The sequence below is a fragment of the Aspergillus glaucus genome (genome assembly GCF_001890805.1).
Source record: "Aspergillus glaucus CBS 516.65 unplaced genomic scaffold ASPGLscaffold_9, whole genome shotgun sequence".
In the NCBI taxonomy this organism is placed as follows: domain Eukaryota; kingdom Fungi; phylum Ascomycota; class Eurotiomycetes; order Eurotiales; family Aspergillaceae; genus Aspergillus; species Aspergillus glaucus.
Window position 1 is genome coordinate 688,653 of NW_019170461.1, and position 22,941 is coordinate 711,593.

The 22,941-nt window shown below is 49.2% G+C and overlaps 9 protein-coding genes across 9 annotated transcripts; 4 read left to right on the forward strand and 5 right to left on the reverse strand.

Moving 5' to 3' along the window:
- Window positions 1-438: 438 nt before the first annotated feature.
- Window positions 439-1,314, reverse strand: ASPGLDRAFT_81989 (uncharacterized protein). The gene is made up of 2 exons (XM_022550141.1): window positions 867-1,314; window positions 439-808 (listed from the first exon to the last, which is right to left on the reverse strand). Exons 1-2 carry the CDS (start codon window positions 1,241-1,243, stop codon window positions 598-600), a joined length of 588 nt encoding a protein of 195 aa, XP_022401458.1. The 5' UTR covers window positions 1,244-1,314; the 3' UTR covers window positions 439-597.
- A 311-nt stretch (window positions 1,315-1,625) lies between these two features.
- Window positions 1,626-3,954, forward strand: ASPGLDRAFT_81990 (uncharacterized protein; the record flags this gene model as incomplete). The annotated part of the gene is made up of 3 exons (XM_022550142.1): window positions 1,626-1,766; window positions 1,845-2,766; window positions 3,083-3,954. The coding sequence occupies 3 exons, from the start codon at window positions 1,626-1,628 to the stop codon at window positions 3,952-3,954; spliced, it is 1,935 nt and encodes a 644-aa protein (XP_022401459.1).
- A 2,638-nt stretch (window positions 3,955-6,592) lies between these two features.
- Window positions 6,593-7,510, forward strand: ASPGLDRAFT_35228 (uncharacterized protein; the record flags this gene model as incomplete). Its single annotated transcript, XM_022544537.1, has 1 exon — window positions 6,593-7,510. The coding sequence occupies one exon, from the start codon at window positions 6,593-6,595 to the stop codon at window positions 7,508-7,510; it is 918 nt and encodes a 305-aa protein (XP_022401460.1).
- A 91-nt stretch (window positions 7,511-7,601) lies between these two features.
- On the reverse strand, window positions 7,602-8,586 carry ASPGLDRAFT_66269 (NAD-dependent epimerase/dehydratase family protein; the record flags this gene model as incomplete). The annotated part of the gene is made up of 2 exons (XM_022549000.1): window positions 7,602-7,940; window positions 7,999-8,586. 2 exons carry the CDS (start codon window positions 8,584-8,586, stop codon window positions 7,602-7,604), a joined length of 927 nt encoding a protein of 308 aa, XP_022401461.1.
- A 1,761-nt stretch (window positions 8,587-10,347) lies between these two features.
- On the reverse strand, window positions 10,348-12,450 carry ASPGLDRAFT_74137 (flavin-containing monooxygenase; the record flags this gene model as incomplete). Its single annotated transcript, XM_022549719.1, has 4 exons — window positions 10,348-10,763; window positions 10,826-10,980; window positions 11,034-11,567; window positions 11,618-12,450. The coding sequence occupies 4 exons, from the start codon at window positions 12,448-12,450 to the stop codon at window positions 10,627-10,629; spliced, it is 1,659 nt and encodes a 552-aa protein (XP_022401462.1). The 3' UTR covers window positions 10,348-10,626.
- A 2,400-nt stretch (window positions 12,451-14,850) lies between these two features.
- Window positions 14,851-15,936, reverse strand: ASPGLDRAFT_148813 (ESCRT-II subunit protein SNF8; the record flags this gene model as incomplete). The annotated part of the gene is made up of 2 exons (XM_022541977.1): window positions 14,851-15,399; window positions 15,458-15,936. 2 exons carry the CDS (start codon window positions 15,934-15,936, stop codon window positions 15,087-15,089), a joined length of 792 nt encoding a protein of 263 aa, XP_022401463.1. The 3' UTR covers window positions 14,851-15,086.
- Window positions 15,937-16,230: 294 nt separating this feature from the next.
- ASPGLDRAFT_81993 (60S ribosomal protein uL30) lies at window positions 16,231-17,777 on the forward strand (the record flags this gene model as incomplete). Its single annotated transcript, XM_022550143.1, has 3 exons — window positions 16,231-16,247; window positions 16,824-16,935; window positions 17,122-17,777. 3 exons carry the CDS (start codon window positions 16,231-16,233, stop codon window positions 17,746-17,748), a joined length of 756 nt encoding a protein of 251 aa, XP_022401464.1. The 3' UTR covers window positions 17,749-17,777.
- Window positions 17,778-17,862: 85 nt separating this feature from the next.
- Window positions 17,863-19,235, reverse strand: ASPGLDRAFT_46671 (TDA10 family protein). Its single transcript, XM_022546497.1, has 5 exons — window positions 18,941-19,235; window positions 18,379-18,887; window positions 18,296-18,319; window positions 18,131-18,246; window positions 17,863-18,083 (listed from the first exon to the last, which is right to left on the reverse strand). The coding sequence occupies exons 1-5, from the start codon at window positions 19,094-19,096 to the stop codon at window positions 17,938-17,940; spliced, it is 951 nt and encodes a 316-aa protein (XP_022401465.1). The 5' UTR covers window positions 19,097-19,235; the 3' UTR covers window positions 17,863-17,937.
- Window positions 19,236-19,622: 387 nt separating this feature from the next.
- Window positions 19,623-22,840, forward strand: mfp (putative peroxisomal multifunctional beta-oxidation protein (MFP)). The gene is made up of 4 exons (XM_022546498.1): window positions 19,623-20,037; window positions 20,092-20,428; window positions 20,481-20,570; window positions 20,619-22,840. The coding sequence occupies exons 1-4, from the start codon at window positions 19,882-19,884 to the stop codon at window positions 22,739-22,741; spliced, it is 2,706 nt and encodes a 901-aa protein (XP_022401466.1). The 5' UTR covers window positions 19,623-19,881; the 3' UTR covers window positions 22,742-22,840.
- Window positions 22,841-22,941: the final 101 nt, after the last annotated feature.

Sequence of the window (22,941 nt, forward strand, 5' to 3'; positions counted from 1 at the left end):
ATCACCAAGAGACGCAGTTTGTGATCTCTCGCAAGTTCCCTTTCCCCATCCGCAGCCACTGCCAGAAGCCTTGACAGCAAAGGAGTTCCTTCGAGCTCTGACATGAACCCACTATGAGAAAGCTTGCTCAGTCAACTGCGAGGGGGAATTACTGCCGAGGTTGCACTCCGGCTTACCACCGTCGATTGCTCTTTCAAAATCTCGCAATATATCATGACGGCAAAAATCTCCCCCTGGATGTGAAGTGGCGTCAGCAGGCAGAGTGCAGAGCATTTGAGCTCCCATAAACCCCCTCATGAAGATCAACTGTGATGATAATGGAGACTAAAAGTACCATGATGTCCTAGATGTGGTCTTCTCAACCCAGCCAGTAGTTAGCGAGGCATGAGCACCAGATTATGGACCTGAACATAAAGTAATAAGCGTGCCTCAGAGTATGGGGTGTACACAACGCCACAATACATTATGCGTCTAACATCACATAACCACCAAACTGCACATTCTTTTCTGATAAAACATTCGACTTCCACATTGTAACGATGAATGTTAAATACATAGGTCTAATTTAATAGACAAAAGCAATAATAATCTCCTTGGTTATATCTCACGCGAAGCAGCTTTGTGTCTGGTTTGTATATGAGCGGCCAGGTTATCTTTTCTGTTGAATGGTTTACAACCAGCCTTGAATGGGCAGTGATATTGACCCCGGGTGAGATGTGCTGATTTGATGTGGCGTACCAAATCGCCCGTGCGGGAGAACGGCTTGGAATATGTGCAGCCTTGCCATTTACATTGTAGTGTCGGGCTACTATGAGAGATATTAGCCACCATATATATATTCATGGGGATATAAACAATTGATTGACCTTTCCTTGAGAGCTTCCTGGTGAACTTTTCGATTTTGGTCCTCCGTTGAAATTGGTGGAATAAGCCCTAGACCGAGACCAGGGTCAATGCAGGCAGCAGCATTGCTATGATAGTCATGGAGGATCTGCTGGATCCTTTCGCCACAGTGGCTGGAGCTGCGTGTATGGACCTGAACCTGATTGGGCAGGAAGAGCTGGCTCCATCCGGGGTCGATCATTGTAGTTATAGGATACTCGGCGTCAGCTGACACACTGACCTTCTGTGGCTGATCGTCAGTCAGGTTCAGGGGATTGAAAGTTCCGTGTGCGATATCCGCCAGTCCAGCAGCATTGGACATGGTTGCGACAGTAGTGTTATTGTCGTACGGGGCTTCCATGACGAGGAATGGAATGTAAATCCCGATTTCAGAGAGCAAACAAAAGATAAAATAAAATAAATAGAAAAGTCAGTAGATTGGAACCGCGGTAATAGGAGCGATATACATTGCGATCTTGTCCCAAAGAAACCGACTTATATATTCCATATCGAACGGCAATTGTCAAAAGCTTGGGCCAAACCGGCTTGACTTCTGGCGACACTGTTGGTAACTAAGGACAAGACTCTTGACAATTGACAAAGTGATTACCAAGCCGATGCTGCGTCTTGACAATTGACAAGGCTTGACAAGACAAGCCAGGCAATAAATATCCACCCCTTTCCCCGCGCATCGTCGGGAGCTTTCACAATCTAACCGTACCATACTCCCTATTGAAAACAAAATGGCTCAAATGAGCGACGAAATTCATGTTCTGAACGATTCCTATTTATTGTCTTGCAGCTCCGGTGGAAAGACCTTGGTAGATGAGTGCATTGTGCCAGCAACAAATCCAATAAAACCAGGCTCCGAGCCAACAAAAAAAGTACTTTGATCTCTGCTTTCCATTTCTTCATCGTCTAAATATGGTGCTTTCCAAAGAATGTTCTGACTGCGGTCTCAGGCGTACAATCCAAGCAGAGATACGAGGCAACGCCATTTCAGGGCCATATTCAGGAAATGGTGCCAAAGGACGTTGAAAAAGCTCGATCCGACACATTATATACCTCCAAGACCAAATGTGGCAAATTGCAGAGCGGAGTCAAACGAAAACTACACCCAACTGATAAAAACTGCGATACTGGACAGTCCAACATGTACTCGATCAACAATCGGTATCTGTGAGGATATTATGAAGACAGACGACAGTTACCGGACAAATCGGCGTTCGGGATGGCAAGAGAGGGTGGCAGAAGAACTCATGCAGAACCCTGTGTTTCGACCCGTCGTCAGATGTCGAAAGGGAGTTGTTATCAAGAGCAAGGATATCCATTGGCAAATGAGCCCTCAAATCCAACAGATAAGTCCTCAAGTCCAACAAAGAAGCCCTCAGGCCCAACAAACTGTGCGTTCTTCCGGCGGTCCATTGTCGTACTCGTTTGTTGCAAATGGAGGTCCCTTTGAATTGGATGCTACACCCTGCAGTACTGCCTCTACTGTGGTGAATAAGAAAGACAAAGACAGGAAGCGCGAGTCCGCTGAATGGGCTTCAAGTAATGCAGACGCAAATCTCCCAAGGTATCTCGCCTCCGTCCCTGCAGCCACCGAAGACAGTTCCATGTCTGGCAGGGTAGATGGTCCCCAAGACTTAGCGGGTCAGATAATACCAGGACCGTCACATCCACAATCCCGTCTTCGAAGAAGTCCCAGAGTACTACGCACATCTTCTACTGGTAACAAGGAAACCAGAAGAGTACAGCTCTATGACCCGCCAATGGAGGCGGGCGACGACGCCCAACGAGACAACAGCAATTCCTCCTCGACTGCACAGCATTCTTCCGCCCAGAAGCAACAAGGCACAGTTAATAAAGGAGCCCATAATCCCGGTAAGAGCACGACTCGCCCATTCCCAGGTCAAGATCAATTCCCAGGTGGGAATGGAGGCTCTCCATCCGACGATGAAGATGATATACCAGGCCGGAAAAAAAGACGCGTTTGCTCCACTTCGCGAGCCCAAAATAAAAGGAAATTTGCCTGTGTCTATCACAAATTTGATCCATCGAAATACGGGGTTCAAAATCGCCAATATCGGGTTTGTGCTGGGCCAGGATTTGAATATGTCTCAGAGTTAATGTCAGCTTTTTTCTTTTTCCTTCTCTCTCTCTTTTTTCATTCCATACACTCAACTAATACATATTCTAGACGACACCTTTATAGAAACCACAACGAATTCGTCTGTGGAAAATGTCTTCGCTCCTTTGACAGTGATCAATTGCGTCGAGATCATCAGATGGCATGTACAGTTCAGCTACGATGCTCCCAGGAACAACGCTGGGCTGGCTTATGGACAGCCAGGTTCCCCAATGTACCTGTGCCAAAGGATTTATGTAGGAATACCCCCCTCCCTCCTTCGGACATACCTTCAAGCTCTTCACAAAACACTTACTGACATTCATGATTACTTAGACTTTGAAGCTTCTGTGAAAGCACTCTCATCCCCCGTAGATATAGGTCTTACCTCATCTTCACCTTCATTTCCAGTGCCCCATGGGAGACAAGGCTCTGGATCTTCAACCCCACAATCATCAAGCGGCTCTTCTGCTACTCTGGTGGAAAACAACGATTCTCTCACAGTGGCTTGGCGAAATCACCTTAAACCTGGCGATATATCGATGAAAGGAAAGATGCCGGCAGTATCCATTGATACTAGCTTTAACATGATGGAAGTCAAAGTTGATTACCTCGAAAAGAGGCTTTCATTACTGGAAGAGACTGTCAAGTCGTTGTTGAGGCTGGATAGCCAACGTCAGCCTATGGGAACCGCCCAAGCGAATCCAAACACCCACGCCGGTTATGCATTTTCGTCTTCTTGCTTTGCACCTGCCAACGAGGTAGCCCCTACCTCAGATGTGCAGAATGACCTGAATCCTTGCATGTCAAACCCAGCATGCAATAATGCGAAGACAATTGACAATGATATTCTTGGTATTAAAAGTGGGGTTTGCCCGGAGTTGTTTGACTATACATCCATGGATCTTGATATTGACAAAATTATGGAAGGAATAGCTGTGTGAGCTTCTGTATATTAATGACTTGACAAGCTACGCCATTTGATGTTGCATGACATGTACAGGTTATATTAGTCAATATAATTATCTAAATACCACCCGTCTAATATCCGACTTCTATTCAAATGCGATACATGAAGAAGCTTCCGATCCGCGAGTTGGATTATCTAACGCCGCAAGGTATAACTTGGGCGTATTGATTAAAGGAGCGTCTCGACGCCGAATAACCAGCGAGGCAGTAGTCAGTATGAATGAAATCACACTAGCAAACGAGTAGCTAGTATAGTAGATAATAATATCGCTTGATTCACTACGAGACAGTTGCAGGTGAACCTCATTTGTAGACATCAGTGCCAGAAACTTAACGGTTTGATACTGCTCATTATGTATATATCTAACTTTTAATAACAGCTAAATTCATACGACCATAGGGTGTGAAGAACAGGGCTTCCCATCCGCCCAGCCGTACTTAAGCCACATGTTAAGCGCGGCCAACTGTCATTTTTGCCCCTTTCTCGTTGTCGCTCTAAGGTTAATACCCGGGTGAGCTCTAGTTGGGTGCAGATGATTGAGGTGATGCCTTTGGAGTCGAGGGTGAGTGTTGGGGTGATCAGTGGGTGAGCAGGGTGATGAGTGGGTGAGAATGGCCTTGCGAAATCAAACAGTTCTGTACTTCTAAAAGACTATTTGGCATAAATAGGCTATTGTTTCGCTTGAGCATTACCTTTTTATTCTTCATTTTTCAGCCTTATGTCTTTCTAGAGACAGTTCTGACTTGTGACGCTATTCATCTTTCATATGACTGCAGAAGATCGAAGGTTTAAGTTAATTCAGAAATGCTATTCCCCTTTAAAGTTCTACCGATCAACTAAGAATCCGCTATCCAACACATTTATCATGGCTGTCTCAGAGACCAAAGCTCAAGCTATCCCAAAATGGGTCCACCTTTTTGGCAAGAATGTACAAGTCAAACACAAACCCATCCAAGCCCGTATAGAGCAGTGTACACGATGCTGGGACTACCATAACCCCCGGATCTGCACCCAAACACCCAGGTGCCGTATTTACAGCAAGAGGGACCACGCAGAAGAGACCCATTCCTCCCACGAAGAGGATGAGACACCAGACCCATGCTGCACCAATCAATGCGGACCTTCCCCAGCAGATCACTCAAACTGCCCCGCCAGACCTACCATACAATAAGGAGTCATCCAAAGGCTATCCAGATCACAATTCATTGCAGTCAGGAAAGCGGGTGTATGCGAATATATGCTATAAGACTAGACTATTACAACTGAAGCTTCTAGAAACCTGGGCTCCTCACCGACAAGAGAACAGCCCCAATCATGTTAGATAGGCTATCTCATCTACAGATCCTCCAACTGAATGTTGGCTAAAACTGGGAAGCGCACGAAACTGCGCTACAACTGGCTTTTGAAAATAACTGCCATGCAGTGCTAATCCAGGAGCCCTGGATATTTACAGACCGCTCCCGTCGAATATCTAAACACCATCCATCATTCCACCAACTTGCCCCGACTGAGGACTGGTCAAATAGGCCCCGAGTCCTGACCTATGTAATGAGACACCCACACCTGATGTGACGGTCTCGAGCAATATGAATATATTGGTAGACTATCTGACGAAATTCTAACATGAGGAGAGAAAGGAAAAAGGCAGGCCTGCTGGCGACGAGCTATCAAGTGTGTGTGATGGGTTTAAGCGAATGCTCAGTGAATGTCCTACGCCAAACAGGCCAAAGTGATCAAACATGCTATACAGCTCGCGAGCATCCCTGCTCCGTGACATTTCCTGGCTGAATAGAAGTGTCATCAAGTGCAGAGGCCCTTGCATCTGCACGAGCCCTTCCTCCTGGACTGACAATCTGGTCAGATGGCTCGAGATTAGAAAATGGCATATGCGGAGCAGGAATTGTATGACAGGAGCCAGGAGGAGCTTGAAAGACCCAGGGATTCCCATTGGGCAAGGGATATGAGGTCTTTGATGCAGAACTTCTTGGAGTTATTCAAGCACTCCAAGTAGCATGGAAGATGGGAGGCCAGAGACCAATCACCGTTCTGCTGGACTCCCAGGCCGCCATTGCAGGGCTACAACATACCCATCCCGGGCCAGGTCAAGCTCTAGCAATTCAAGCACACACTATAGCCAAGAAACTACAAGCCCAAGATCGCCAACCCACCATACAATGGGTTCCGGGACACGCGGGGGTAGAAGGAAACGAGAGAGCTGACCAGGCAGCAAAGCAGGCGGCTAACAAGCCTCCAGGAAGGGGCTCAAAAGAGATCTCTCTTGCTTTTGCCCAGAGAGCCCGGACGGAGGCCATTACAGTACAAAAGCAGAGATGGCTTGCCAGGAAACTCAGCCAACAATCCCAATGGTACAGGCCACAGAGAAACTGGCAGCTCAACCCCTTGGTTGCAGCGGCTCCGAAACACCTGGCAAGCCGCTACTTTCAACTGAAGTCAGGGCATGCAGCCACTGGAACATATTTACACCAGATTCAGGCTCAAGAAGATGCAACCTGCCAAGGATGTGGTTCCTCTAAAGAGACAGTACACCATTTTCTCTTTGATATATTAGAGATCCGTCTCGGGAGATAGTCACGTTACACCCAAGTATCTCCATGTCTGTCTTGAGGAGAGCTTACTTTGGCATGGCTGAGGTCCTGCTGGAGCTGTCGAAGCCTGAGTTCCCATGTATTGGAGCTGTGAGGAAGTACGAGGCCGAGTGGGTTGTGCGAAAACGACCACTTACTTTCAACATGAATCGACTCGCCCAATTCTCTAATATTCCCGAAAATATCTTCAGTCAACAACGTTTCAACAATGCAGCGGATTATTTTGAGGAGCTTGCTCGTCAACATTACCACCATTTTGAGCTACAACGAAACAATGCAGTTACAGATGAGGCCGACTGCCGAAAGAAGTATATCGCACGTTGTCTTTTCCGCAAGTTGTCACGCGATATACCCAAAGAGAACTACTATGGTCCTTTCCGGCTTTATTGTGATGGCCTACATCCTGACAACGTCTTTGTTGATGCATCAGGGCTTTCTGTCACTGGAGTGGTTGATTGGGAGTTTACCTATGCTGCTCCTGTTGAATTTACATACGCAGTTCCTTCGTGGCTCTTGTTAGAGAGACCAGAGGACTGGGAAACTAATCTCAATCAATTCTTGGTGCGTTATATGCCAAGATTTCACACTTTTCTTGAGGTTCTCAAGGATTGTGAGACCAAGAAAATTGAAGATAGTTCTTTGTCACCATCTCAACGACTATCAACCGCTATGGAGAAATCATTGGAGACTGGACTGTTTTGGATTTGTCTTGCTTCACGGCATAGCTCTATGTTTGATGAAATCTATTGGAAGTTCATTGATCCGAGATTTTATGGTCCGTTTACAACAATCGAGGATCGATTTGGTCTGCTCACTGCAGAGGAGCGGGCGAACATTGACACCGTTGTTGAGAATAAAATGCAGCAGGCAAGCGAGGGCACTTTGGTCTCTCATTACACCATTGACGACCTGGTTGAGCTATAAACATCTGATATTCAATGACAGATCCAAATAAATCATTTACACCCTTACTCCCCCAGGGAATTCTTGCTGAGATACCCCTTTGCCTCGGAGTTCATCGCTTCGTATATACTCCTGTGCTCACAGAATGATACCCTTTTTTACCTACTCTTGCCGTCAGCTCACTCCTCCATTCCTCGCCGCTCAACAACATCTCCGCCGTCTTCTCAAACGTATACCTAGGTTCCCATCCCAGCTCCCTAATAGCCCTACTTGAATCATACACCCGATCAATGTTCTCGAGATGCTTCCACCCTTTTTCCTTAAAAAGGGCATTCAGTTCTGGGAAGATCTTATTTAACACTGCCGCTGGATCCCGATTTAGCGCATCAAGTGTATGCGCATCGCTGTCAAAAGGCGGCGGTGCACTGATGATATATTTCCCCCATTTAATCTACCTTGCCCTTTCCATCGCACAGATTGCCGCGCTGAGAATATCCTCAATATCACACCGCCGGTAAGCCATCCCCCATGGCCGCACGCCGGTCTTCATCATCATCTTCCTCGGGAAAAAAGCGACTCGTGCGGAGGATCAACACGGGCAAATTTCTCTCCCTTTGCACCAGAGCGCACATATCCTCCGCCGCAACTTTTGTCACTCCGTAGATATTCTTCGGCACGGATATCACGGATTCATCGATCCAGGCGGCGGGCGAGCCCGGCTTAGGGTTTAGTGCCATACCAAAAGTACTAGTCGTGCTGAAGAAAACGAAGCTTTCAATTCGGGACGTGAACTTGGAGGACTCTTCGAGGAGAACTAGAGTGCCGAGAATGTTGGTTAATATAAAATCATCCTTGCTGTGGCTGCATATGTGCGGTTTGTGCAGTATTGTAGTGTGAAGGATGTGCTTGATGGGGTTGGAACTGAAAATAGAGGCGATGAAATCGCGATTGCTAACGGAGCCTACGATTGTTGTGGTGGGAGAAGGGAGGGTGTCGATGCCCAGGGGTTTGAATCCCAAAGAGGGCAGGGTGAGCATGAGAGCGGTGCCGAGATGGCCAGCCGAGCCGGTGACAAGGACATCGTATGTTGAAGACATTTTGAGATGCTGGTAGAGGGTAGAGATGCCAGTTGCCAGGCCTTCTGCTAGGAGTGGTCCAATTTATGGGAAATTCAATGGTGTCGTTACAATACCTTACAATGACTCATATAGGACACCCCGCCAACGGATTGGCGTTGCTCACATGTGATGGGGTGCTGGGAAAGTAAATCTAATGCCGACAAGCGCCTAGTATTTGAGCTCTACTTTTATACAAATGACGTCAATATTGTCTGATGAACATTGAATGAAAATGTACCACTCGAGAGACCTACTGATTGGGACGGAAACTGTGATAAAGCAGTTAGCTTTCTCTTCCCAAAAAGCATGGTTGGAGGATTGGAGCTGGTCACAAAACCTATGGATATATTCAATGAGGGTTTCTGTGACGGCTCAACGTCAGACAAACAGCGCCAACATATCAAACGATGCCATACAAGCAATATGGGCAAACAAGGGCTTAAGCCGCACCACACAAATGCCTATACAGACCGTCCATCGCCTAGATAGATTTCCTTTTCTTCTTCTTCCCCAGATTCGATATTCTCGTCGTTGGGCTACCTAGTCTAGATATGAATATTATTCGTTTTATCTGCTAGTTTCCGAGCCCGTGACAGTTTCGATCCTCTCGTCGTTCCCGATCCTGGAAGGCATTATAGGGTTCCGCGCCCTGAGCAAAGAAAAAGAGGTTAGAACAGCTCTTTAAGAAGATGTCAAGAGAAGGGTTATATTGCATACAAGTACTGCGGTGGCATGATACCAGTTGGAGTGGTAAGGTGATTGTTAGAATGGCACTCTAAGCTCTGCTAGTGAGAAGGAATCCGCGCCGAATGCAACTCTACCGACTATCACAGCCCTTGAGGTTGGCTGCTCTGTCATAAATATCTCATTGGTTTTTCTGTGTTCAGTATGTTTTCTCTACATCCAAGCTGCATTTTTCTGCCTTTTACTTTTTCTCTGCATTGGTCTCTATCTTCTGCATTTTGACATGCCTCCATCATCTATCTTTTGCTTGACCTGCCGTCGTCAGTTCCAGAAAACTGGCCGAGACAGCCACTGCCCTGTCTGTGTTGAAGCCTCTGTATCCCGTGGTCCTGCTCTTGACCCCCAACCCCCCCCCACCATTATTGTATTGCCTGTGGTGTCATCTTTTCTAGGCGTTCTTCTTATGTTAGATGTACTCCATGTCGAGCCGCTTCCCATGCCATTGGTGGTCAACACCGTGCCTGCTCCTCATGTGGTGCAGCTCTACCAGCTAATTCATGGAATGTTAATTGTGAGCTCTGTCGTCATGCTGTTCGTCAGGCTTCCCGGGTCACTGTTCCCGCTGCTTTTACCTCATCTCCTGCCAACTGGCGACCTCTGAACTTTGGCTGCATGGACATTCCATGCCCTGATTGTGGTGGCCTCTTTTGGGCTGAAGAGATTGCAACTCAGTCTGGCCAGTCCTTCTCCAAGTGCTGTCTCAATCAATAGGTCTAATAGGCTAATCATCGAGTTGGGCCCGGGGTGATCCCCCGCATCCCCAGATCTCCACGTTTGCTTACCGAAAACCACCGAATGTCGACATTATGAGCGGATCAAATTTGGCATTAGAAAATGCCACATTCAATATGGATGCTGATATCAAATGTTGAAGTAGATGAGATGAATGAGGAGGCATATCAATACTAACCAACCCATCTGCTATCCCGAGGGTGCGTAGTAAATGCAATGGAACGAATACTATTTTGCCGTATATACCAGAAGATGTCGGTTTGTCCGGGTTTTCCACTACATAGGCACTTTCTAAGTATCCTATTACCTCTGCTGTCCCAGGTGTCCAAACCGCCAGCGGCGGAAGCATCTCTTTCGCTTGATCCGGCAGTGCTCGACGCTGCTAATATACCGTTGGCCCACCAGAATATCATGTCAACAATCTATTGAACAGCTCCGGGAAAGTCGAGCCAGATCCCCAGCGATGCCATCGTTCCCTTCGGTTTTTCTCTTAGATACTCTGAACAAAACATATAGCCCCGGCCCTAGCACCCACGACCACGCCTATTTTAAATAAAACGCCAAATCAGCCCCCTCATCTCTCTCCCATTCAAGCTCGCCATTGCCGAGATATGAAAAGGGATCCAAATTGTTATTATGACGGATATCAAAATCTTCGCCACGAACGTTCTCAATGGCCTCTACACTCGAAAGTCAGCAATCAATCACAGAAACTTTCCGACATAGCTCTTGCGAGACTTGCCTTTGTAGTGAAGTACACTGCCCGGGTACATTGCTGTGACAACGCGCCCGTTGTTATACCAGGCATTGCAGCCAGTACTCCAAACCGTGTGCTTCAGATTAGCCTGTGCCCGACGGTTATAGCTACAGACAACCGAATCTTTGACTGCGATTGACCTAGACGATACATCAGTTGCAATAGAGCGGTTTTATCTTGGACAAGTTCTTACTTGATATCTTCGCGGGCCATCTTCTTGATCCATTTGAGCATATAATCGGCAGTCCAGGCCAGCATTTGAGGTACGCTGCCATGGCCAATCGGGCAATTTGGTCCAGCAAACATGAAGTAGTTCGGAGTGCCACCGGCGCAAATGGAAAAGTATGCCTCCGGTGTCTCCTTCCATTCCATGTCTAGTCGCCGACCGTCGCGACCAACAAGCTCCCATCCCGGGGTGAATGTGGTGTCAAAGCCAGTTGCACAGACAATCAGATCAAACTCCTGCTCGCCCCCTTCTGTGATGATACCGGTTTTGGTAATCTTCTTGATCTCGTCGAAGCACCACTCGGCATTGGCTTCTTGCATGGCCTCGAGATATCCATCGCCGGGGCTCAGTCGGCGACATCCAATCGCCGTCTTGGGGATGAGCTTCTCAATCAGATCAGTATTTTGGCTGAGCCGCTGTCGCATGAGTTCCTCAGTTGCGTTGTGCAGAAATCTATTTAGTTTAGAGCCGGAAAGCATCAGTCGATAGACAGAGTTGACCCTTCACGGAATTAGCTATACCGAGCCAGAACGAAGGCAAACCAAACCTACGAGCACTCAATTCGTTTTCTTTCGGCCAGGAAAGCCTCCGGGTCGTCCTTGAACTGCGCTTTCTCCTCCTCGCTGTACTCGAAGTTGGTTCCCATTCCGTCCTTGGTGATGCCAGGACACAGATTGACAGATACCCATGTGGGATGCCGTATATAGTTGACAATCTTTGTGGCTTTTGGCTGCAGCGAAGGCACGGTTTGGATTCCCGATGAGCCATTGCCGATGACTGCGATCTTCTTGCCAGCCCAATCATAGGACTTATCCCAGCCCGCTGTGTGAATAACCTTTCCACTGAATTGGTTCAGGCCATCAATGTTTGGCATTTTCCACCGGTTGAGAATTCCAGAGGCATTGATGAGGATGTCCGCTTCATCTTGGATAACGGTCGTACCGTTCTGCTCCAATTCGAGGCCCCATTTTCCTCGCTCTTCATTCCAGATAGACTTGATCAACCGGGTATTGAACATGATCTTTTCCTTGAGTCCATGCTTGTTCACCGTGTTTATTATGTACTGTTCAATCTCGTCTCCACCGGCATAGCACTTGGACCAGGACGGGTTCGGTTCGAAAGGAAAGACATAGCTGTGAGCAGGCACATCACATGCTACCCCAGGATACACATTCTCAAGCCAGGTACCTCCAACCTCCTCGTTCTTCTCGTAGAGGGTAAAATCCACGAAATCGAGAGTCTGATCGTGCTTGAGCTTATAGGCCAGGTTCAGGCCGGAGAATCCTGCGCCAATGCACACGACTCGGAGCCTGCGCGCCTTGAAGGCATATTGGCTGGGGTCCACAGTGAGGCCCTCGCTACCAAAAAACTCGTTGGACGGCATAATCACAGTTAAGCAGAATAGACGTTCACTTTGCTCTGTTTTTCCATTTCCGGGTGCGTGCCGGCAACCTCACACCCTTTAAGACCCCTGCACTCAGGGGTTATTAGTGGCCTACCCAGTGGAATAGTGTTTTACCGGGTTCGGGAAAGCCGCCCATTTTCCGAGAACTTAGGATATGGCTCCCGTTTTCCTTCCGTTGTGAGGTGGGGATTGAATTAGCGTGAGTTCTAGCATTAGCCGGCGTCTCAGCAGGACGAGGATGTGAATCCTCTTCGTTCAATAGCTACGGCGCTGCATGCCGTTCTGAAAAAGGCAGATGGTGCAAAACTCAATTGAGCCGATTGGGCACTAATGCACAAGACCCCTGCCCTAAGACCCATTTGAGCGTTCATATTGGATGAGCAGGTGACAGCGGCAACGTTCCAAACGAAAATTCCCACTTCACCAAGGCCGCAACTCACGCCGAACAGAATCTTTATAGGCGGGTTATAATCCGTCGTTCGTGCACGTACCTATCTAGGTGGAGATCAGGACCAAGTTACTAGTAATGGCCCCCAGATGGTCCAAGCTAGGCCAGTTATAGGTGAGTCTGTCGTGCATGTACCTATCTAAGTGGAGATCAGGATCAAGCTAATAGCCGCCCCCATATTGTCCGAGCTTTGATAGCTGTCAATAAAAATAAATGAAAGGGCCCTGAAGATTCATGAATGCTTGTCGCAAATTTGCTTTCCTTCCTAAATGCCCGTAAACAAGCAATTTACCATATAAATATCGTCATATATACCGGATATGAGTCTCCAATAGTCATTGACAGCAACGTCGGAGAGCGTGCTCAGCGAGAGTCTGGCCAGGATTGATCTCTCTGCAAACAACCGCGAGAAAAACAATGCGGCAGTCATCACAATCTATGTTCTCGCAGCAGTGTTCGTCGCGCTTCGATTCTATATCAGATTTTGAGTGCAACAAACGAAAGTAGCCTCGGATGATTGGATGATTCTGGCTGCTTTGGTATGTTCCTCCCATGCGGATACCTCTCTGCCGACGATCAGGTCCTGATTCCCATTCATTTTTTGCAGCTGGCTGTGACTGCAAGCCTTGTCTGCACTAGAGTGGCACAATGAAGCCGCAAAATCCGCGCCAATCCACGCCGAATCCGCAATGGCGCGGCTTCGGATGGAAGTTGAGAAAGTATGAAGCCAGCAAACATCAATCCATGGTCGAGAGACACATTTGGGTCCTTTGAATCTCACCTTCTTGGAGTAGACATCAGAGATGTCGCTAGGTTTTCTATCAGGCTGAATGTTTTGACACTTATCTGGTCTCTTATCCATGCGAGTCAACAGCGATTTGGTGGAATCAAACTTCTCAAGTTCGACAATTTCATGAAACCAAGAATCCATCTTAAAAAAGTACGGATGAAAAAGACTGTAAAGCGTTGAATTCGTCAAGGGAGGAAGGCTTTAATATCCTGAAATGTTGCGAGAAAAAAGGGTGCGAAAATGGTGCCTCAAAATCAAGATGGATTCTTGTCTAGAGAGATGTCTAATAGAGAACGCTTCCCGAGGCTTTATAGGAAAAAGGAACAAGGAGAGAAGTAGGCCATCAGGTGTCGGTGTGATCAGAGTGTCATATCTTGTGTCCATGTGTGATAGCCGCAAGGCTATCACCTTGATAAACGTGCCTAAGAACCCTCGAATGCAGGCGACATAGCTGGAGCCTTGTCAACATGACATGACACGTGAAGATATGTAGTTAAATTACAGTGGTATGTCAGCAGCATAAAGATCATATGATAATTCAGAATGGGATAGCCAAGCGAGATTTATGCCAGTGTGGTTAACCACAATTTGCGGTTGTGGTTAGCAAAGTAGTAACCACATTTGCGGTTAGTCCGCAGTCTATACCTGACCCTTGACATAAAATAGATACACAAACACACACATCAACCAATTAACCATCCACTACACACCGCAAGGTGGGCTGGCAGAATGACAATAGTAAAAAGATTATCCTTATGCTGAATCACTTTTAAGGAAAGATTTGTTTGTGGCTATGTGCAGATGCCACGATAGCTCAGTGTTTTGAAGTTGGAAAAGGATAGCCAATTACCAGTCATTGTAGCATACCATTAGATTGGAAGGATGTCAAAAGATTGAGATTGCGCAGCACTGCGCGATGTTGGGTGATGGCTCACTCTCTCTATAGCGCACTCACCCAGGCTCACCCCCAGTCGCACGACCGAAAAGCGGCATCACCCTCTAACTCACCCGGGAGGCACCCACCGAAATATTATCCGCAGTTAAGCCACACACCGGCCGGTTAGTAGTTGGGTGGGTGACCACCAGCGAATCCCGGCTGTTGTATGTTTTTTTTTTTTTTTTTTTTTTTTTTTTTTGCGTAGCATTATCAATTCGACAGAAAACGGTTCCCATTTGGCATTAGCAGAATGTGCATAAAAGCTAAGTATATAACCTGGTCTGTCCAAGACGTTGAGCATCATGCCCGATGCGGTCTGTCTGGTTCCTTCAAGCGAGAAGATTGAAGGTTGGCAGGTAAGGCCCTGACTGCCGGGACCGTGATGGGCTGGGAACGGAGATAAGTCGACTACAAATGTTTGTCGAAGAAAGAGTACACTTTCACCCACTGTCATCTAACAGGTTCTGCGGCGACCAGTACTCGTTTTCCTCGCCCTGCGCATCTAACCAAACCAGGCCATCCGCCAGAAGATCATCAACGACAGTCTGCGCTCTTGCCCTCTCCCAGTTCAGATTCAATCGTAGCATAGAGACGCTGACGAAGCCTAAAACTTGGATGGCTTCGAGAACGGTGGCCTGGTCCGTGTTGAGCTCTTTGGGGACCGACCGAATGTACTGCTTGCTGCCGACAGAGATGATGGAGAAACCGGAGCCGAGGGGTTCGAGGGATTTAATGGCGCGGAGGATGTCGTCCCTGCCAAGTAAGCATGTTAGAGATGGTCTTTAGTGACCTGACGGGGGACGATGCATACTCCGTAACCTCAAGTCCACTCCCAATCGCCCTTCCCTTCCCCACCCTCCTCCGGCACTCCTCAACCCCAATCAAACCCCCATTCTCACTCCTCGTCTCCCGACAAAGCTCTACAACTCTCACCGCAACCTCAAAGTAAAAATCATTCATATCCCCGCCCATAATCTGCGTCCAGAAACTACCCCCCTCACCCAGTAGTCCTCTCCGTCCATTTTTCCCTTTCACATTGCTGGCTGCCAGTGGATCAACCCCGATCGCATTGCACATGCGCGCGAATTCAGCGCGGAATGTGGGATTCGATCGAATGGTTGAGCTGTGTTCTAGGGCGAAGCTGTGCAGGGCGGATTGGAAGACGGAGAGCTGGGTTTGCAGGGAGGAAGTATGCGTGGAGCGAAGGTTGGCGCCGTGGGTGGCGTAGGATTGAGTGGCTTGGGTGCGGTTTGTGAAGGCGCCGAGGCCGACGCCGCGACGGGTGGACATGTGGTATATGGAGGTATTAGTATGCGCTGTGCTCTGTACGGAGTACTGCGATCGAGGTTGGGATGAGAGGCGTTGTTGTCTCCGCATCAGCCATGTGACACAAGCCCTTATCGGATATCAGATAAGGGCAGGGTTTCCTAACATGGGATAGTGGCTTTGCTAACCACACTCAGCTAGCGCGGACTCCACCCACAAACCCGTTTTCTCAACTTCCGCCGAACTTTTTTCTCTTCCTTTCCAGCACGACAACCTTCGCCCATCGCCAACTTCGCGAACTCTTTCAGGACCGTCACAATGGCCTCCACTGCTGCGTATGCCTCTCTTTGAATCTCCTCGATTTGCAACGAGCATGTGAGGTTCAGTTTATGGTCGTCCTTCTCGCTGGAGATGCTTCGGTCAATTCTGGCCGATTGGCACCAGCTCGATTTTCCCGCGACCTTTCACACCTGTCTCGTCTGATATACCTGAGGGAAGGGATTGGAAGTGTCTGGGGTGTTGAGGTTGAAAGCGCAATGGCTTTCTCCTTGAAAAATATTGTTGTGGGCTGTCGTTGGATTGGATCTGGTCTTGCGAAATCTTGACCGGAAACAATGCAACGAGTGGCATCAACATAAATTCCCGAGCGTTATGCTTGGGGTATTGTCGGATGAGGATCCAATATTGTTTGTTGAGGACCACTGTGAAAACTCTGCGAGCCTTGTTGCTGGAATATGCACAAGTAGTAACAGAAGCGGATGGTCTGGCAAACGTATCCGGCCTCACCGATCAAATTGATTTCGTCGAGTTCATTACCCTTTAGCCTTCAGTTGAGAATGTGGCGCTGTAGCTGCAATTCTTACGCTCGGCGAAATTTTACTCTTGCGGACAGACTGAACTGACCTTCACAGTACCGTTCCCACCCAGGACCAGGTCCTCGTCCCCGAGACCCTCCTCAAGAAGCGCAAGAGCCAGGAGCAGGCTCGCGCTGTCCGCCGTGAGGAGCTCGAGAAGAAGAAGCAGGTCAGTAAAAATTTTTCCTTTTTTGTTTCGTTCCTTCATTACATGATGTATAAAACACACCACGCGACTAGACCTACCAAGTCAGTGCTGTCGCTTGTTAACCATCTTTCGGGTCTGACAATGCTTATCTTGTTTATTTTTGTTGGAGTTTGTTCGATACACCGACGCTAACTGAATAAACTATAGGCCAACAAGGAGAAGCGCTCTACTATCTTCAAGCGTGCCGAGTCCTACGTCAAGGAGTACCGCGATGATGAGCGTGAGAAGATCCGCCTCGGTCGTGTCGCCCGTCAGCAGGGCAACTTCTACGTCCCTGACGAGCCCAAGCTTGTCTTCGTTATGCGTATCAAGGGTATCAACAAGATCGCTCCTCAGCCCCGCAAGATCTTGCAGCTCCTCCGTCTGATCCAGATCAACAACGGTGTCTTCATCCGTCTCACCAAGGCCACCCAGGAGATGTTGACCATCGTCAACCCCTACATCGCCTACGGTTACCCCAACCTCAAGTCCGTCCGTGACCTTGTCTACAAGCGCGGTTACGGTAAGGTCAACGCCCAGCGTGTTCCTCTCACCGACAACCAGATCATCGAGGAGCAGCTCGGCAAGTACGGCATTGTCTGCATGGAGGACCTGATCCACGAGATCTACACCGTCGGCCCCAACTTCAAGCAGGCCAACAACTTCCTCTGGCCCTTCAAGCTCTCCAACCCCACTGGTGGCTTCCACCCCCGCAAGGTCAAGCACTTCATCCAGGGTGGTGACACTGGTAACCGTGAGGACTACATCAACGCTCTCATCCGCCAGATGAACTAGATTCGCTCTGGGGCGAGGGTTTCTTTTCTAAAAAAAAAAATAAAAAGTATTTTAATGGGTTGTTTGGTGGCAAGCATGTTTTCAATTAGCGCTACGATTTTATGATTCCCAATTGAAACGTTCAGACAACCCAATTATTTTTCGTGTAGAGATTGGTAGTATTGTCTTGTGTATGTGTACAGCTTTGTCCTAGTACAAAAGGACATCCTGGACCCTCCTGTTCTTATCAACAACCAGGCGCAACTGCTTCCCCTTCCATTCCGACTCGGGAACGCCCTCTTTTCTGAAAGCGCCGTTCCGGAGTGTCTCCGTGAAGAGTTCGTAGGACGGATAATCTATCATCATTAGTTTCTACCGCGCAAATTGAATTGGTGCAACGTACAGCCATCAACAAAGTGGTTAACTTGCTCCTTGGTCATTCCGGTGCCCTTGGTTGCGCGGAGAGTGCGCTCTTGCTCCTGGCGCCATTCATAGACGTAGTGGATGTTTTGGGCGTCGCTAGAGTCAATTAGTATGCGATCAAGCAAGTCTCGAGAGGTGGTCTCACATGTGAATCAAAGCATCAAGCTGGCTGTGTCCATCAATTAGCATACGCACATCCCCGAGTCAACTCAGAAAAGAAAAACATACTCCGTCAATGCATCATACCCCCTCAATGCATCATTAACAGCCCTCACATCCTCAAACCTCACATGCCCAAGCCGTCCATTATACCCCCCCTCCTCCTCCTCCTTCCTCTTAACCGCATTTTCCCACATCTTCCTTAGCGTATCATCACTCCACGCCCGAAACCCAACACACCACCCCTCAAAAATCACCACCCCAACCCTCCCCTCCCCCTCTTTATTAACAACCTCCCACTTCTCCTCATCCACGCGATCCCCCTGCCCGCCAAATGCAGATTTATCATACTGCGGGATCTTCGTGGGCCGGCCTTCGCGCAGCGATTCGAAGACTTGTAGCCCTAGGGACAGGTCGTGCGTGGAGGGCTGGCCGCGATGTTGCAGGAGGGGGTTTTGCGGGTTTGTTGTAGCGAGACGTTCTTGGTCGGCGTGGGTGAGATAGATGTCGTCGAGGGAGAGGGTTATTACGGGGAGGGAGTAGGGGGGGTTGCGGAGGGTGTTCTGCAGTGTCGAGACCTATTTATATACAATTAGCATAGAATCAGATATTGGGGAGGAAATGCGCTTACCAGGACCGTCTTGCCAGCACCCTGAACCCCATTCAACCCCAGAAACAATGGCGGGGCTTGGTCCGGGTTCGAAGCATAGCGCGCTTGGTGGGCTTTTACGCGGTCGAGGAGGAAGGGGACGCAGTGTTGGGATTTGTCGTCGATAATTTCTGGCATTGTGCTTGTTGTTCTGGATCTTTTGGACTGTTGTATGTGTGGTAGGGTGTACGTGAGGGGAGAGATATATATCCGAGTCGCAGAGCGGAGAGAAATCCGAGCGGAGGGGGGATTGTTTAGGCTGAATGTTTTGAGGGCATGGCGCATGTCTACAATCTTTCTATTCATTTTCAAACTATATAAAATTGACTTTATTATAGATATCTTCTTCCAGAGCATGTACAGAGTATGCACTGGTTCAGAAGCACATGACGATGACGTATTGCATAACTAGTTATGCATCACGTGTTTGAGTCAGCGTTTGTACATAGTTAATTATGTACATAACTCTGTAATCAAGCGCATATGAACGAACAGGATAACTTAACACAGGCAATAATGAATGATTATCTGTAATATGAAGTTCCCCGGAATTGTCAGATGTAATTCAATGTAATCAACGAAGAACGGCAGACATCGGCATGTGAAGTACAAGTACATTCCCTGTACCGTAATTAATTACATCGTTTCCAGTTCAACTCCGAGCCGAGGTCCCAGAAGCAACCGAGAGCTGTTGCGCGACCGTTCTTAATACCCCCGGATTTCCTCCCCCTCTCTTTCTTTTATTCTCCTCTGTATCCTATCTTTACTCTAATACCTAACTTATCCTTATATTATCGTTTGATTATATCTCCTCTCCTTGACTCTTCTGACTAACCGCGGAGATTCGTGCGGAGAGTACGGAACTTGAACCTCACCTCGGATCTCCTGTCTTCTCTCTTTCATCCTCACAACCTCATCTGAAAATGTCCGATTTGCGCTTCGATAACCAGACCGTCGTCGTCACCGGTGCTGGCGGTGGTCTCGGAAAGGCATATGCCACCTTCTTCGCCTCGCGAGGCGCCAACGTCGTCGTCAACGACCTGGGCGGTTCTCACGCCGGTGAGGGCAAGTCGTCAAAGGTACATCCACACACACCCTACACTGTCATCCCAATATAAAGCTAATAGTAAAAGACCGCAGACGTCGTGGTAAACGAAATCCGCTCCGCCGGCGGCAAAGCCGTCGCCAACTACGACAGCGTCGAGAACGGCGAAGCCATCATCAACACCGCAATCCAGAATTTCGGCCGCGTGGACGTGCTCATCAACAATGCCGGTATCCTGCGCGATGTCAGCTTTAAGAACATGAAGGACCAGGACTGGGATTTGATTAACAAGGTGCATACGTATGGTGCTTACAGATGTGCTAAGGCTGCGTGGCCGCACTTCCGGAAACAGAAGTATGGGCGGGTGATTAACACTGCTTCGGCGGCGGGGTTGTTTGGGAGTTTTGGGCAGGCGAATTATTCTGGTGAGTAGCCTATGGTATTATGGAAACTGGATTGGGTGCTAATGGCGAATAGCTGCCAAGTTGGGTCAGGTTGGCTTCACGGAGACTCTCGCTAAGGAGGGTGCTAAGTATAACATTATTGCCAATGTTATCGCTCCTATTGGTATGTTGCTGTATCCTTGATTACGAAGGACTGTAGCTAACTTAACAGCCGCGAGCCGTATGACCGCTACTGTTATGCCCCCTGATGTTCTCGAGAACCTGAAGCCCGACTGGGTGGTTCCCCTGGTGGCCGTCTTGGCCCACGCCTCGAACACTTCCGAGACTGGCTCGATCTTTGAAGTTGGTGGTGGCCACATGGCCAAGCTCCGCTGGGAGCGCGCCAAGGGTGCTCTCCTGAAGACTGACGCTTCGTTGACCCCTGGCGCCCTCGCCAGAAAGTGGAACGATGTCAACGACTTCTCTCAGCCCGACTACCCTACCGGCCCTGCTGACTTCATGAGCCTGTTGGAGGACGGCTTGAAGGTGCCCAGTGCTACCGCTGGCGAGGAGCCCAACTTCAAGGGCAAGGTTGCCCTTATCACCGGTGCTGGCAGTGGTCTTGGCCGCGCATACGCCTTGCAGTTTGCTAAGCTTGGTGCCTCCATTGTTGTGAACGACTTGGTCAACCCCGACCCCGTTGTTGAGGAGATCAAGAAGCTGGGTGGCCAGGCTGTTGGCAACAAGGCCTCTTGCGAGGATGGTGATGCCGTTGTCAAGTCTGCCATCGACGCCTTCGGACGCATCGATATCTTGGTCAACAACGCTGGTATCCTGCGTGACAAGGCTTTCACCAACATGGATGAAAACCTGTGGAACTCCGTTGTTAACGTCCACCTCCGCGGTACCTACAAGGTCACCAAGGCTGCCTGGCCGTACATGCTCAAGCAGAAGTATGGCCGTATTGTCAACACTGCTAGCACCAGCGGTATCTACGGTAACTTCGGTCAGGCCAACTACGCTGCCGCGAAGCTTGGTATCCTTGGTTTCTCCCGTACCCTGGCCCTTGAAGGCGCCAAGTACAACATCAAGGTCAACACCATTGCCCCCAATGCTGGTACCAACATGACCCGTACCATCATGCCCGAGGAAATGGTCCAGTCCTTCAAGCCTGACTACGTCGCTCCCCTGGTCGTCCTCCTGTGCTCTGACAACGTTCCCGGAGCTGGCACCAAGGGTCTGTACGAGTGCGGTAGCGGCTGGTTCTCCTGCACCCGCTGGCAACGCTCTGGCGGTCACGGATTCCCCGTGGACGTGCAACTGACTCCCGAGGAGGTTGCCAAGAACTTGCAGAAGATCATTAACTTTGAAGATGGCCGGGCCGACCACCCCGAGGATGGCCAGGCTGGTGCTGAGAGAATCATGGCCAACATGACCAACCGCAAGGGCGGTGATTCCGAGGGCGAGGGCAGCATCCTGCAGAACATTGAGAAGGCCAAGGGGCTGTCCGCTGAAGGCACGCCGTTTGACTACGTCGACCGCGACATCATCCTGTACAACCTCAGCTTGGGTGCCAAGCGCACCGACCTCCCCTTGGTCTACGAGAACAATGAGCACTTCCAGGCCCTGCCCACCTACGGTGTGGTCCCTTGGTTCAACACCGCCACTCCCTGGAACATGGACGACATTGTGGCCAACTTCTCGCCCATGATGCTGCTGCACGGTGAGCAGTACATGGAGGTCCGCAAGTTCCCCATCCCCACCGCCGCCAACACCCTCACCTACCCCAAGCTCATCGACGTCGTCGACAAGGGCAACGCCGCCCTCGTGGTCGCTGGCTACACTACCAAGGACGCTAAGACTGGCGAGGACCTGTTCTACAACGAGTCGACCGTGTTCATCCGTGGCAGCGGTGGCTTCGGCGGTTCTCCAAAGCCCACCGCCGTCCGCCCCAAGGCCGCCACCAACGCGTACAAAGCTCCCCAGCGCCAGCCCGACGCCGTCGTCGAGGAGAAGACCTCGGAGGACCAGGCCGCTCTGTACCGTCTGAACGGCGACCGCAACCCTCTGCATATCGATCCCGAATTCAGCAAGGTTGGCGGCTTCAAGACCCCCATCCTGCACGGCCTGTGCTCGCTGGGTGTCTCCGGTAAGCACGTGTTCGGCAAGTTCGGACAGTTCAAGAACCTCAAGGTCCGTTTCGCTGGTGTCGTTCTTCCCGGTCAGACTCTCAAGACGGAGATGTGGAAGGAAGGAAACACAGTTGTCTTCCAGGCTACGGTTGTGGAGACCGGTAAGCCGGCGATTACGGGCGCTGGCGCTGAGCTCCTGGAGGGCGCTAAGGCTAAGCTGTAAACTAGTAATTTGGTAATGGGGAAACATCGGAGTACCAGAATGTGTATATAAGTTATGATGCTTTTGTACGATGCAATTTTATGTTCATTTTCCGTTTTTGATCTGATTTGATTTAATTCCGTACATTCCGATCTATGGCGTAGACGAGGCGATCCGGCGACGCGTTGACATGTAAGCCGGGTCAATAACCATTGGACAAT